The sequence below is a fragment of the Alligator sinensis genome, unplaced genomic scaffold, assembly GCF_000455745.1.
Source record: "Alligator sinensis unplaced genomic scaffold, ASM45574v1 scaffold527_1, whole genome shotgun sequence".
Taxonomy (NCBI): Eukaryota; Metazoa; Chordata; order Crocodylia; family Alligatoridae; genus Alligator; species Alligator sinensis.
In genome coordinates, this window is record NW_005841958.1 from 97,621 (window position 1) to 114,193 (window position 16,573).

General features: G+C 43.0%; 1 protein-coding gene across 2 annotated transcripts in view; it reads right to left on the minus strand.

Annotated features, from left to right (window-relative positions):
- Positions 1 to 11,119: 11,119 nt before the first annotated feature.
- Positions 11,120 to 16,573, minus strand: part of PLPP4 (phospholipid phosphatase 4) — a 70,135-nt gene continuing 64,681 nt past the window's right edge. For both annotated transcript variants that reach the window (XM_006020537.1, XM_025200203.1), the window contains one exon: positions 11,120 to 11,426. In XM_006020537.1, the coding sequence (XP_006020599.1) occupies positions 11,227 to 11,426 (200 nt within the window). In that variant the 3' untranslated portion in view covers positions 11,120 to 11,226. The remainder of the gene's footprint in view (positions 11,427 to 16,573) is intronic.

The window sequence follows — 16,573 nt, forward strand, 5'->3', positions numbered from 1 at the left end:
TGTTTCATTTTAATCACAAACTTTGGGTTTTTAATCAGAGAATTTAAGGGTTTTTATCAGAGAATTTGCAATTTTTAAACAGAGAAAACCAGAATCCCTGATGACTAGTCTCAGACATACTTGATAGCACAGATGGAACACTGCAAAGCAGTGCTCTGTGATATTTAAGGAATGAAAACTTCCTGTGCAGACTCCCTGAACAATAGATGTGCACCCATTCCATTGTCTATTGAGTAAGGGCAAGACAGTATTTGCCCAAACATTTGGGTATCCAGGCTGCTATAAGCTATTCACCACAGTCAAATATGAGTGCACAAACTCGTCGGTGTTTGTGGTCTGGCTTGCAACCATAAGGGGGAAAAAAACATCTGGTTCAAAATTTATTATTGCTTATGTATTTCACCAAAGTGCAGAAGCCAGATTTGCAGAAGTCAGGCCACAATACAACAGGTTTTCATTCTGAAAAAGAGAAGTTTTCGAAGGATGGATTAAGTCAGTCAAAGTATTGGCATCAGAAAACGCAGGTGAAAAGGAAATGAGTGTAGGGACTAAGCAGCAACACAAAGAAGCCTTTTAAAGTCCTTTGAGCAACATCAAGGATAAGGAGAGAGCATATACTCTAACCCCCAAAGAAAAATTCCATTTTAATTTGCTTCCTCATTTAGAATAAAGACTTGGTAGATGGAGTCGAAGGATGGACCTGGAGGAGCACTAAAAGGCCATTAGTGGGTTGTTTTGTTTATTGTTCTGTTTTGCTTTGGTTTATTTTTCTTGAGAAATTAAATTTAGATGCATATATCTGTTATAACTTGACCAGAATAAATGATTTCTTAATATTAGACTTATGTTAGATATGTTAAGAAAACCCCATTGGGGGAGGAACATATACTAATCAGGATGAGTTTACTAAATTTGCAGTGGGCCGACCACATAGTAGATGCGATTTTTAAAGCTGCTGGCATGGGCGACTACTGTCATCTTAGTCAGCGGGGGCAGGTGCCCCCCCCCCCCCCAAGTGGCCAATCCCGCTGACTCGGGGTGGGGGGGGTCCCCTGTGGCTGATCACACCAACCGGGAAGTGGCCATGGCACTTGATCCAGCACGTCCACTCCCTGGCCAGCGTTTGCTGGGGGGCACCAGTGCTCCCACCTGCCCCCCCCACCACCACCCATCGCCTAAATGGGGAGCACGGCCTGTCGGGTGCACCAGTGCTCTCAGGAGATGCACGTGCATCCCCTATGCGTCACCACTGCTGCTAGTGAGATTTAGACCTACTATTCCTATTGAAATTTATGAGATTTATGGTTGTAAATCCTTTAACAGCTTTGAAATGATCATCCAATAGGCAATCTACATTCTAGGAGCATGAATGTTTAGGTAGTTAGTCGTGTTTCATTATTGTGTTTTAGGCTGGTTGCCCAACAACACACAAACTGATTCGGTATATCACAGATTTGTTTTTACCTGTTCATGACATTGAGTAGGGTTTTTCTATTTCATGCCTCATTCATGCTTAGCCTCAGAGATTACAGAAAGTTGCATTACTTTATACTACATGTACTTTTCTTTTTTGGAAACTTTTTTTCTAGAAGCTGGCTCACTTACCCTCGTGTGACTTACCTGGCTTCTGCATAGCTATTCTGGATTCTCTAGCCCCAGGTGCAGGCTTTCTGGCTGTTTCTGTGAGTTTAATAAAAAATTATAGAACCAGTCCAGCAGCTGAATTATCTAGGCACATGGGGAATGAATTTCATTTCATTTTAGTGTATCACAAACTATCAGCGCAGTCTTGTCATTGCAATTTTATACATGTTCAATATCCGTGTTCTGCTGAGATTTAGCAAAGTCCCCACCTGCTGCCTCAAAGACAATCAGAACAAGAGATTAGGCAGCAGGGTTCTCCACTACATCTTCCTGAATTCTCCCCTTTCTAATTTCGCTGTAGTGGACAATGTCCCATAGTCATCTCCATGGAGATGGAGCAGCTTTTAACCTCCTGATGGAGCTATGAGGTTTTCTATTCTCTCTGGGTATGTTCCTGTGTAGGAGAAGGGTTCCTGACTCTCATGCTGGTAGGCGTGTCTACATATGCATTTATGCTGGCTTAAATTTACTGCGCAGTAAGTATAGACATCTACATGTATAGGCCTTGAAGCTCATTAACGCTGTGTGTGGACTGACTTGGGACTAAAGTTAGTCCCAAGTCAGTCTCCCCACAGTGTTACTATGCAGTAAGGTGTCTACATGTGCATTACTGCACAGTAACTAATTGGGCAGGCATAATGCAGGTATCAAATTTACGTTCAAGTCAGTGTAAGTCACTAAATTTACTGCACAGTATGGGCATACACATGTAGACATGCACTCATACTGCACAATAATTTCAGTTACTGCACAGTAAATGTGCATGTGTAGATGCACCCACTGGAAAAGAAAATCTATTGCACTTTTTTGTAAACAGGTGCTTTTATATTGGGTACATTTAGTTTAGTTGTAACCTCCTGGGAGCATGATGTAGAAATCATCCTAAATCAATGCAGAATGTACATCAAAAAGGAAGGTAAGAGACAAAATATGTAAAAATACAATAAAGGAAAACATGGAATAATATAGAAAACCCAACAGCTTCTTAAATGATGACAGTATTCTTAATAAAAAAAGAGCAATGCTGAACAACTGTTACATACAGATTGAATTCTAAAAAATCAACCCTTTTTAAATCATGTAAATCAATAATTTTCAATAAATGGTTAAATCTAAATCAATTAATTCCCAAGTCCTTAGTTTGTAAGAGGAGTATTTCAGACTGACCTGAGTATACATACTCCACCACTGCATTACTAGTTAGCTATTTTGGCTGTGTTTCTTCTGGAGTTGCAATTTGTTCTATGCTGAACATTTTGGAAACTATTAGCCAAAGTTTACTAACTACATTACTACATGGTTTTGAATAACATTTTCATTTAAATGAAATTGTGGTGCACCTGCCTAAGACATTATTCGGGGAACTGGATTATTTTAAACCTTATTTTCTGTATAATGAATTTATAATACATAGTATCCAGCATGTATTTAATAAATAGATACACCTGAGAGGACATTAAAAGGATTATAAAAGAAAGCACTGGGTGAGAAAATAATAGTTTAGATTCTGTGGCTAATGACAATTACTGGAAAAAATATACATGCTCAGTGCTAACTTCTCCTGAAAGCAATGTTTTTCTTAGTTAGGAAGATGTAGAGGAGCAAGAAAAGAGGTTTTACTTCTCAAAAATTTATATTTTCTATTATACAGGTAGAACATAAACCTTTTAGCATGTTAGTTTGACTTTCTCTCGTTCTGTGATTCTTAAGGGTTGGATTGGCCTCTTCACCTTTGAGAGCAGAAAGGCTAGAAAAATCCCAGCATGAAAAGAAGAAATCATATCTCCATAGCATTTAATCCCCAACTCATCTGCTTATTTCCTTTGCATAAATTTGAAGGCAATGCCAAGATATAGAAAAAAATATCTCACCCATTGTCATTGCCCCTAGCTAAGCCTTGGGAAATCCAGGTGGATATGCTATTACAAATGAATGTTGCTTGTAGCAGTGTTCATTCTTATTGTGGGTCCCTTTTTCTAGTTGCCAGCACAAAAGCCTTGCTAGTAAGGAACCCGGCAATCCATGAAGGTTAGCCCAGCCTTCCTTGCAAATTCTATATCTACAGTAGACTGTGTATACTTCTGTGGAGACCTACAGAGCCCACAGCCTTTAGACACTGCCAACTCTGCACTAAACTGCACAAATCCTTTCCTACTGAAAGGAAACCCATTGGGAAACTTTGAGTAAGACCACAGAGCGTTTCCTGGCCCCTTAGCTCCTGAGCTCCAAAGTGGCCTCCCAGGGCGTTTCCCTATGGGTGAGGAAGAGCCAGTTCATACTTCTCTGAGAGTCAAGTTCATCCGTCCAGTCAGGATAAGGATGAATTTGGACCTATATTTTTTTTCTCAAACAGAGAGGATACTGCAAGTTATAAAGGAGTAAAAATGTAACATCAGTCCACAGGTTCTCTATGATTAGGTGTCAAGCTATGGAAGCAATTATATAATTGCTAACCAGCTAAAATTCAGCTCACAAAATGCACCAGTGCATATTCTAGCTCACTGTGGCTAGGGGCAGAAATTACACCAGTATAAGGGATTTAAAACTGGTTCAAATCTGTAACACAACAGACAAATTCCAAATGGCCGAAACCAGTTTAAGATCAACCTGGATGGATGTCGTATCAGACTTAACTGATTTAGGTTAAATTGGTCAATTGAACTTTTGTCCCTGATCCCCTCCAGATTCAACTTAACTCACAGTCCACCAGCAGCACGGGATGCAGGTCCCCCACAAACCTCCCCCTCGCAGAGGGTGGGCAGGCTAGTCTTGGCCCAAGCTGTCTGCTCCAGCCAGGCAGGGAGGCATGCTCTAGTGCTCCCCCCCGGCTTCTGGCTTGGACCACTGCAGGCATGTGGCTGCATTTTCAAAATCAGAAGTGAATGTCTGCATGCTTGCTTATCAATTCAATCTACATAGCTTAGATTAACTGGCAAAGATCAAACTTATTCAGACTTGGGCTTTTTAACCATCTGTACTTTGCCTAGATGAAACTAAAAAGGGTGCTCTTTTTTGCAGGTCCTTTTTTTCTGCAATGCAGTATATGTACTCACACCTCCAGGAAAGGGCTGTCAATACTTTCCTGATCTCAGTAGAGTCAATGATTTCAATGGCAGCCAACATATTGGAGATGTCTGAATTTCCATTGGCTAAGGGTATTTCCTTGCTCTTACAAGGAAACTATGATCTAGGGATTTCTGTCTAAAGACAGATATCACCTTCCCTCTCTCTTTCATTCAGTTATATGTGCACACACGTGCAGTGCAATTCTTCAGGTCTGATTCCATGCTGACATCTTACAACTGAGCACTGACTGGGTCATAGGCCCCCTCTTTATTTCTTCTTTTGTCTATTAGTTCTTTTTAATTATTTTTTTCTGGCAGCTATTACTGTCCTCTGGCAATGGCTTCTACTGACACTGATGATATTCTTGGATCTGCTGCCAATGCTCCCTCTGCCTACGAGTCTCTTCCTCCTCTTTATTCCCCGGCTTACAGGGAGCTCCTTTCTTTTGCTGCCCACTCAAATTCTATTTGATCTTCTTTCACTCCTTGGGTTTTCCTTCCTTCCCCCCTCCTTTCCAAACAGCTGTTGTTGGCAGCAGTCAGATTATATTAAAGGCCTCTCAAATGCATCCATCTCCTGATACAGTGAGTTGTATTGTAGCATCAATTCATAGTTCTTTGTGATTAGGTCTCAAGCTATGGAAATGTAAATTGCTTTTTCAATATTAACAGGCCAAATTTTGTATCAAGCTAAGCTCCATATAACTCACTACACTCAATAGAGCTGTACTAGTGGTAAATCACAGCAGATTTTGGCTCACTGTGTGAAACTGAATTCTAACATTATGGAATAAGGTTTCCTTTTACTGTATTTATTACAGGTGAGCTTCTCTTTCTCTTCTTTTCTACTTTACTAGAACACCTCTCTGAAGGAATCATCAGCACTATCCTTACTAGAGTCAATGACAGTTTTCCACTGATTTCACTGGAAGCCTACATTTTACCTACATATTAGAGGCATCAGAACAACTTATTTTTCACTTTGGTGGCTGAACCAAAAAATGGAAAAAAATTGCTTTGAATCAACCCCAAATGGAAGATATTCAGCTTTCCTGACAAAAGCTTTTGTTAAAGGTTCTTTGTCTTGCACCATATCAAAGAAGCTGGAAAGATCCTCCAACTCCTCTGGCTACCAATAATTTAAGAAAGTCAAATCAAATATTGGTGATGTACCATATTTAGTTGAATTTAATATTGAGGGGGTTTTCTCCCATTCAGCATGGGGGGAAAAAAGACCCTCATCTTGGATTCAAATACAAGACAGCAGGGGAGCAGGCGACTTCTGCAGCTCAGGTTCCAGCCTCAACCCAGACTTGGAGTTGGAGCTATAGCCAATGCCTTGCTCCCTCATCACCTCTGCCTCATCCCATTGCCTGACCCCACCCCCACCACTGCTGCTTACCCCAAGTCCCAGGGCTGGGTCCAGCCCCAGCCCCAGCCCCAGCGGCACTCCACCCCCTTCCACCTGGCCCAGCTAGGCAGCAGTGGTGGTGGCAGCAGCAGCTCTGACCCCAGCCCCAGTTCTGGTTAAAGAAAATCATGTGACCCTGCTCCACCTGCTGTTGCCTGGCTCAGCCAAGGGCCAGGAAACCAGTGGTGGCCAGAGCCAGCATGTGCTCTGTGCTGCAGAGTGGGCTTGAGGCTGGAGTTGCACCTAGAACTCAGGGTAAGTGGCAGTGGAGGAATGGGGAGGGGAAAGGGGGAGCTGGTGCAGGGGGAAATGGTGGGAGGGGGCAGACACTGGGGGGGTGCTGGCATGGGGGAGCCACAGGCACCACAGGGAAGAGCAGGGGCAAAAGGGTGCAGGCATGGGGGAGGGAAAATGGGGGAAGGACAGTCAGCAGAGGGGCAAGAGATAGGGTTCTAGCTGCTTGACTCCCCTGCCACCTGCCCCTCTTACCACCTGTTCCCTGCTGCTGCTTGCTCCATCAAAGTCGGGGGGCGGGGACAAATTTAAGATGACCCCCCAATAATTATATTCTACACATGGAAAATTATAACAAATGTATACATTTCCCATGTATAGATTCTAATTATTGTGGGGAGCGTCTGCAATTCAGGGTCACCTTGGATTTGGAGAAATATGGTACATGGACAGAAATTATGTAACTGCTTAGAGTTTGGCTTCATACTCACAGTAGGGCATAACTCCAGAGTGGGTCCATCAAAGTCAATGGAATTCTATCAGTGGAAAACCAGAAAGAAGTATATTTATTTTACCAACAACTCATTATTTTCTGTCTCTCAAGAAAAAATCTCTCTCACCTGTTAGAAAGTACTCATCGTATATCATGGTCGACCCCATCTTTCTGATGCAAAAAGTTAGGAATTTCATAGATCTGGTTTGTAAGTCAACCTAACTTTTTGGTTAGAAATATCGGGTCAACTTATACCAGCCCCTGCAAGCACTCGCTGCAGGGTGGGCACCTGGGAGATAGACACATGCCACAGTGTTACTCACAGGGAATGGGGATGGCCTCAGCTGGTGCAGCTCCATCCCCATCCCCTGTGAGTGGTGCTGACTGGGCCACAACAGCCAAGCGCCAAGCTCAGCACTGCTTGCAGGGGATAGGAACAGGGATGGGCTCGATGCTTGGCTGGCGTGCCCCTACCCCCTGCAAGCGGCACTGCCTGGGCTGCACTAGCCACATGCCAAGTCTGGCCCATCCACTGCAAGCAGCACTGCCAAGCATTGAGCCCAACCCCATCACCTGCAAGCGGTGCCAGGCTTGGCACTTGCCTGGCATGGACAGGGCCAGGCCTGGTGCTCAGCTGGCATGGCACCATCCCCTGTGAGCAGTTCTGGGCTTGGCACTTGGCTGGCACAGCCCAGGCAGTGCCACTTACAGGGGATGGGGCCATGCCAGCCAAGCCTGGCCCCATCCCCATTCCCTGTGAGTGGCTCCAGGCTCAGTGCTCGGCTGGCTGCCCCCATCCCTGTGGGCAGCACTGCCTCAGCTGCACCAGCCGAGCGCTGAGCCTGGCACCGCTCACAGGGGATGGTGATATGGTGTATAAATTGAGGTTGAATTTCAAGTGTTAAAAATTGGGCCTCAAAACTCGACTTATACACCTTTAAATATGATATACTGTTGTGGAACGAAAAACGGTGGTCAAGACCCTAACTGAATGTGTAGTCAAGAACATGTGAGAGTAATAAGATAACATAAACACTTCTGGTTGTGCTTCTGGTACTCTCATTCCACAAAGCAATTATTTTCTGAAGTTCATCTGTCTCATAATTGTTCCAATATTCTCTGAGTTTTGGTATTTTCCCCTCAGTTCTCCATTATATTCATTTTTTCTTGAATCAGATGATTTACAAAGTCGGGAATTTTTGGCATGTTATGATATACAGAACTTCACCGACAAAGGGGTGGGCTGTGATTCAGCTGCTTGTATATTCTGAGACTAACTTCAAGGGCTAAGACACAAATGCTGTGTTTTCCTGCATGAAAAGTGGATAGCACATTCTGACTAAATGAAGATGGCAGCTCCCTTCATACAGCAATAGTAAATAGCTCTCAGAATTGCTGCTTGCCACTAAATGACTGTAGTTACTGAGAGGCTGGCAGTTTGCTGCATTCAGTATGGTGTTCTAATGAAACCAAATTGGTTACCTTCTCTTTACCAAAATAATGATAACACGCAGATGTACAAAAACCCACATTCATGTGTAGTTTTATTGGTGCATTACAACATTACATTTCCTTCACATTAAGAGAGCATGAAATTAAAATACACTGATCCACAAAAATGCCTTCCCTATACTGACTTGCACTAGTAATTACAACTCCGATGGATCCTTCCATAAGTTTCACTTCATTACATCTTTCATAATTTTAATTACATTTAATCAAAACTTGTACATGGTCTATTTTATGACTTTCAGCTGAAATATCCCCATTAAAAATACTATATTCTTTGATGCTTTGCTATGTCCTTTCACTCATTTATCTTGCAATGTAAGTATTTATGCTGCATTACATTTCATATTCCAACATTTTTACAGTTGCTATTTATCTAAAGGCTGTGTAAACCTTTCACATCCCAACTTAACAAGGGGAAGATAGTTTACTGTATCAAAAGCCATTAAAATACAGGGAATTTATAAAGCGCATTTTGGAGGCCCTACTCATTTTTTAAGAATAAGCCAAGTCTTTATAAAAACATGCAGAATGCATTATACACAGTCCATTTTGATTTAACGTTTTTGAAACGTTTGCATATAACTTGCAAGATGATTTTTCCCCTACTGAAACACAAAGGTAATGGGAAAAGTCCTATTTCATTTATAAAAATTAAAACCTTGTGCTAAGGCTTTCCATCATCCTATCTGAATTAATAGAAAATTATATCCTTGTTACAGAATTTCTTGGAATGGTTTAAAGCTCTATAGAAAGGCAAGTATCACACACTATCACCTTGTGTTTTTTTAGGGGGACTTTTTCCCTGCATTAGATGGTTTTGCAGACTTACTGGCAAAACTTTTAATATAAATGCAACTAAAGCAGCATAACAATGCTTATAATTTGCAATCTGGCATAGTAATACCAGTGCAAGTAAAGTAATTCTAGTATACTTGCACCTATACTAGGTCCTCTACTGGCATAGTTATAAAATCATACATCTTACTGGCACAGCTACGTAAGTTTTAAGGGTAGAACCCTATTGGACTTGCCCCTATTATGCTGTGTTTTGTAGATCATTTCCCCTTTATGTTTCTTTTCGCTTTTCATTTATGTGTACACTGAGCTTGTGTGCAACTGCTTTTTAAATTTAGTTTAAAAAATGGGCTCATAACTTTTTTATTTCTTCCTCGCTATAAAAATTCAAGCATTACCATTGAGGGAATGGCACTTCTCAAAAAAAACCCCAAAACCAAACTACAAAGTTGTTACCTTTGACAAAAAGAAATGACAAGCCTTTACATAGACATACACAACTTGTTTAAATCACAAAACGCCTACAAGGCCAATACATATTCCAACAGGAACACATTAGGTATAAAGTAACTATGGCAGCAGTCTCCTCCAGTCTAAAGCACCATAATGGGTATTGTTTATCAAAGCTGTCTTGATTGTATTAACCCGCTGATCTAGTCGAGAACGGTTTGACTGTTAGGGTGTGATTGAGAACATTCACCTGCTCTTTCAGAATACATCTACTGAAGGAAATGCTGGAATTTAACACTCTGCCATCCAAGGATAAATCATTTCACTGGAGCATGATGTATTTTTGATACTGCATAGTGCACAAATAAGTCATGGAAATACAAACCTAAAAATAATAAACTTATTGTTCATCACATGCTAACTTCCTCCCCACCAGTGGCCAGATCTAGAGCCAACAAAGAGTAGAATAGTAAGATTCCCATGAATTTCAATGGGCTTTGGACTGGCCACAAATGCCCCTTGTGAATACTCTCCTTAAGTGAGTTGAAAATGCAGAAAGGATCAAACAGAACATTTTTTGTCAGACTTCCAGCAAGTATATTTATAGTGCTGTAAACTAACACAAGCATTCATGAACAGAAAAACCAATGGTCACAAACTCAAAGTCCTTATGTTCCTTGAAATCACCATTGCTGCAGTGTGTCATTTGAGACTTTGACACAAGGACAATTGTGGCACACTGAGATTAACAGAAAACACAGCGATTCTGCATCTTCACAGTTTTAGATCATGTTTTTGTTCTTGGTTTTTTCCTGCTGGATGTCATGGGTGTCATTAAGTTTCACTTCATTTTGAAAGAAATTGCTGCAAGAGCTCACAGGAAAATCCAAATGTTTTAATATCAATTTTCTAATCCACCCTATAAACATGTGTTATTGCAAGCTGACAATTTCAATAGCTTTGGATAGCTCTGCTGTCAGCACCGTCCTTTTGAAACCAGTGATGTGTCTAAGCTTGGCTTTTTCAGATGCCAAACTCTTCATACTTGTAAACTACCATTTCACTAGCACTTCAGAAGAACCCTGCCAAAACTTCACAACTAGCACAAAATATTCTTGTCATGTGGAGATTTATTATGAGAAAAGACCACAAGATATACATAAGGATGTTGCCCTTACATATCAAATTTATATGAAGAAACAGACCAAGAGTTGGTTATGACAGGTGCTGGATATCTCCTCGAAAATGCTGACTGCCCTCAACACCCACTGCAGTCATAAGAGTTCAAGGCAATCAGAAATTCCCAGGAAATACTCAGTGTTTCACAAGATCAACTATTTTCAGGTCTATTGGATCTTCAAATTCATCCTTGCTAAGCTATTCGTTTAACTAACTTTGCCATGAGATTTTCCTTCTTTTAACTTTCTGTTTTAATCTTGCAATAGACTGAAAACGGACAGCTGAAAAAGAAAACAGTATGAATGAAGAGCTGAGCTTTTCAAAGTAGAAGGGTGTTATAGTATTAAAAAGAAAGACCAAATGTACCATGAGAAACATCATGTTAAGAGACTGGTGTGGAGGAGTGTGAGAAGGGCTAAAAGTTCATCCTGTTCATTCATTAGTCATACTGGTCCTTCAGTTATTCCCTCAAGAGGCAGGCCGGTAGCATTATCTGCTGTAGGTCTCTCTTCTGTCTTTGCTGAGTTTTGAACAAGGAGGCTGACGTAAGGTTTATGACAAGATGTGTTACCCAAAGGTGGGTAGTGCTGTCTGTAGCAAATATATGCGAAAATGAGCCCAATGACTCCTCCAACAAAAGCATCTAGGTAGGAAAAGCAACAAAAACAGAAGCATTTGATTATTGAAACAGCAGTAAATATTGATGACTGTGAAAATAAAAGCTGTGGCATTGTCCTGGTAGCATGCTTTCTCAGGAGCTATGCGAGTCATATAGGTTAATACAAGCTTTAGACGTGAACCCAGAAATGTTCACAAGCAGGCTGAAGATCAAAGGGAATCAGGCTGCTACCCTCCAAGAAGATGGCCTACGAGGCTTATAGTCGAGATATACTAGCTAGTTACAATTTTTTGTTAATTTGCTTTTATAATTTTTAGATGTTTCCTTGTTTTTTAAACATTTTTTATTAAGTTATGCAAAACTTTTGCAGAGACCGGTTAAGAGCGTTTAGACATTACAAAACCAGTTCCAGAGCTAAGGGGACAGATTCTCTCCCCACTGAGCCTCAGTTCTTTGCAACAGGGGCATTGGAAGGGTCCTAAACATACCACGGGATACAGATGCACCTCGGTAACTGAGAACTAAGGCTCCCATGTTGTCCCCTCACAACATGCATGGGAAGTTGTGGAACGACTGCAAGATGCTGGGGGAGGGATGGTGATCTGCACTGCACTTCTGTGTTCCTTAATAAGTGTTTGCACTGTAAGATTCATTTGTGCATTTAAGAGTTCTCCTTCTCCAAGCCTGCCGTGTATAGGTGCAAACTCACCAGCTTATTTGATGCTGGTAGAGGATCTCTCTGCTATACTATATGGTTATTTACCTACTAAACTCTTTTTACTCTTCTTAGTGCAATTGCATTTTTATATTTAAAAATATCAGCTCATTTGAAACCTAACAGCTGGAAAGACACATCCCAGTTAAGCAGTTTGACTTTCTTTTTTATTTCCCTGCTCCTCCCTGACCTCAAATGGAGATCTCCAAGCCTGCACTCATGCCTGGTGACAAAAAGGCTCTGACACCTGCCAGTGGCAGGGTATTATTTTGCCACTGACAGGTATGGGTTTAAATGGTACACGGTCATTAAAGCATATTTTTTCTTTGGTATCACCACCCCAACAAACAAGATGAGGAACTTCCTTGCAACACAGAGGTTTGCTATCTCAGCAAGTGGGGGAGAGGTGTTGTGGGACTGAACTTCTCTAAGAAAAGTAGTCTCTCCAGAGATAAGGTATCACGCTGTTTTTTGTCAAGTTCCTACCCACTTCTTGGTAATCAATCTGATCTTTTTTTTTTTTTGGTAATATGTTTGTTTTCAAATGGTCAAGAAAAACAATTCCTCCCCAAATAACTGCTGATTTGAAACTCTCTTAGATGTACATGCCAAAAACACTGAAAGGGAAGTGAAGGGTTCTGGACAGTAAATGACATGACACTGGGTTTAATTTTTTACAAGGCATGTAACAGAGCCTACTATATACTCTGTGATTGATTTCATATTTGCTTTGAAGAAAATTGTAGCATATGAAAAACCCAAATCATTGTGGTTAATTACCAAGAAAAGGAAATCAATACAAATTTGCTTTTCTTGTCTGAAATATATTTCAAGAGTAATTTAGAATAAAATCTCATGGTTTGTCAGTCTGATGTACATTAGGACAAAGGGAACGTAGTTCTCACTTCAGTAGATAAAAATATAGGGCCACGTCCTATTTAACCTTTACATGCATCAATGCCACATAGTTGCTTAAGTTACTGTTTTGTCCATCATGCAGTTTAGAGTTTATTGGTACTTAAAAGCTACACTTGTCCCACACTTCCCCTCTGAGCTCAGGTATATGCATAATACAGGGTAAGTCCCCAAAACTTTAGTTGTGATTTTTCTCCAACTTGCAACTGTTTGGTGGAGGGCTCTCCCACCTTTCAGCTTAACAGGCCCAAGTGGGAGTTGTGATGTCTGGCCTTCTCAGTCCAAAGGGACCTGGACCTGTCTCTTGCATCCCTCCAGAGTGCTTTCACCATCAGACCATGAGCTAGGCACTGCCTGAAATACACCCCAGCCTTTTTCTTCAAGCTACCAGGCAAGAAGGGAAGCTATGTGGAGCCAAAAGAAAGAATTTAGAGCTCTGATCCACCCCCTTCTTCCAATAAGGCAGAAACTATTCTACTGTGGTTGATCCATGTAAAAAGTCAACAAATATTAAAGGCAGCATGCCAAAAAGTCATTGGGAGTGTCACAAACTCATCTGTGGGATGCCCCCAGAGCTCTGAATGTCTCCCCTCTGTCCTTTTGTTTGTCACAGCAAAGGCTTGCTTCAGAATAACTCCTTATCCCTGCAAGCTTCAGCTCCAGTGCCCTCACACCAGACCTCACAGATGCAGCAGGCGACTCTCTGCCAGCCCCAGGTGGCCTCCCGTTTGGGTTATGAACGAAATTTTAGGGCTCCCTTACTGCAGAACCGGCTAGCTAGCCTGGAATATCACCTGCCCGGAGATCGCTCTTTCCACAGGCAATCAATAAGCAGACAAAACAACAAAAGGATTCATTATGTAGGAGAAAAGAATTATACAAGTAGGGCTGCGCAAAGCTTTGGGTGGTGACTCGATTCAGAGGAGATTCAGCCCAATTCAGCGGCCGAATCTCCGAATTGAATCAGGGGACCAATTTAAAAGTCTGAATCAATTCAAAGCTCTCTGCATCTTCAGAAAAGATGTGGAAAGCTTTGAGGATTCGGACAGTCTCTGGTGGCTGCAGCAGGGAGCGGCAGCCGACTCCACACTGGTAAGTACTAGGGGCTCAGCACTTTAAAAAGAAGCCCTGGTGCTCACTGGGTGCTGCCAGGTGGGGGGGCTGGATCCCTGCTGCCCCCCACTGCCCCACACTGCATGGGGGGCTCTGCATGAGCCCCCCAATGCCCCCCTGATCCCCCAACCTCCCCACAGGTGCCCCGCTCAGGCCAGCTCCGGCCTTTTAAGAAAAAAAAAGCCAAGGAAAGCCCCAGATTTACCACTCCTGCAGTGACCTCGGGGCTTCGGGGGCTCATACGGAGCCCCCCACATGGCATGGGGCATCAGGGATCACCCTCCTCCTGGCAGGAGTGGTGAGTCCAGGGTTTTACTTGTTTTTTTTTTTCTTAAAGGCCGAAGCTGGCCTGGGTGGGGCACCATGGGGGCATTGGGGAAGTGGGGGAGAGGGTCAGGGGGCTCATGCAGAGCCCCCCATGCAGCGTGGGGCAGTGGGGGGCAGCAGGGATCACCCCCCAGCCAGCAGCACCCGCTGAGTCAGGGCTTTTTTTATTTTTTTTTTAACAAGTCCCAGGAGCCGGGGCAGGCAGGGCAGCCATTGCCAGGCTGGGAGAGTGGGTGGCAGATGGGCCTGGCTGATTTGGAGATTCGGCCAAATCGAATTGGGACAGTGATTCGAATCACTGAATTAAATCACTGTCCCCTGAACTGTCCGAATCCGAAGCAAATACTAGACGCTTCACACAGACCTATATACAAGCAAAACTAAGGATAAACTTGAAGACAGAATAAAGAGACAAGCTTCATCCCACCTCATCTGGCTACACCCAAGCCCTCCTGGGAATCCTGCCAGTATCTCCAGAACTCAGCCTTTCTGCTGATTCTGCCAGCCCTGGCTGCTGGAGCCTCAGACCCTTCTCCAACACGGGGAAAAAACCCCGGGACCAAGCATATCACACAGATGGCCCCCTAAAATAACACCAAGCCAGCACCTTCTGCAATACTGTCATAGTTCTCATGGGTCACAGAAACCTCCAGAAACTTTTCTCCCAGGGAAACCTGGCATTTTTGGGGGTGATGGGCCTTTCTTAGAGGAGCTGACTTCCCCATTACAGACAACAATGTTTTGGGTACCCAACCCAATAATGTTTCCTTCTGCCTGGGTCTGGGAGTGGCAATTGTCCTTAAGTATTCATCCCTCAGGTCTTTCACTAAACCATGCCCAAAAGCATAAAGATATATACAGGCAGTGTAACAATCTATATTTTATGATAAAAGAGACATAAATGAATACAGTATAACGTGGGCTTTTGAACAGAATCACAAGTGCCATCTGAGTGGAATAAAACATTTATGACATCCCACAAGCCCCCAGACCATAGTGGGGTTTGTGACAGGGTGTAGGGGTGAGAAGACAAGGTCCCCTACTTGTTGGAGTATACTCAGCAGGAGTATACATCACTATACTATTTATACCCAAGCATTAAAAGCTTTTCTATCCTGTTTGCTCAACAATTGAAGCAGCATTTTTATTAGGTTTGCAAATCTAAATAGAGCTCAAAACTGATCTCTGTTACATATGAACTGTTTGACTGTCTGACACAGAACTTTAGCCGTTTGCCTATTTCTCTAAATATAGTATAATTATTAAGAAGAACAAATGAGTGGCCAGTGGCAATTCATGAATTCTGTAAGTAGAGTGTGACCCTTTTTAAAGCTCAGAATTTGCATGGGGATATGAGACAAGGAGGGCAAAGCCTACTGCTGCAATCTGGACTACAAAGTCATATAGGCATAGTGTGTTGGTGGTGAGGAGGTGAACAATGGCAGTACTAACTAGGCCTGTGCAAATAGGGAAGTATTTGATTCAGATTCGGCTGATTCACAGAACAGTGATTCAATTCAGAGATCTGGATCACTGTCCTGAATCAATTTGGCTGAATCAGCTTCGGAAGATTCAGCAGTGATTCAGACCAGCTGGGGAAAGGGAGGCACAGCCGGGTGGCTGCAAGTTCTCCTGTGGCTGTTCTGGCTGTGCCTGCCTCTCCCCAGGTGGGGGGATCTGCAGGAGAAGCCCCGCATGGCTGTCCTACCTGGCCCCACCCTCCACCGAGCCCCAGTCTAGTCCTGGCATTTAAAAAAAAAAAAAGCCCTGTCCTCACCGGCTACAACAGGGGCTCTGGGGGCTCTAGAGCCTCCTAGCAGAGCCCACCCCATGCATCTCTTGCTCCCCAATTGCCCCCCCATTCAGCCCCACCCCTGATGTCCCTGCCCTGAGGGGCTGTGGGGGCTCTAGAGCCTCCTAGCAGAGCCCACCCCATGCATCTCTTGCTCCCCAATTGCCCCCCCATTCAGCCCCACCCCTGATGTCCCTGCCCTGCCCAGCCCCAGCAGTTCCTGAATCAAAAAAACCCCAAAAAACAAAACACCCCCCACATTCACTGGTAGTAGCAGTGGCTGTAGGGGCTCTGGGCCCATGTGGCAGA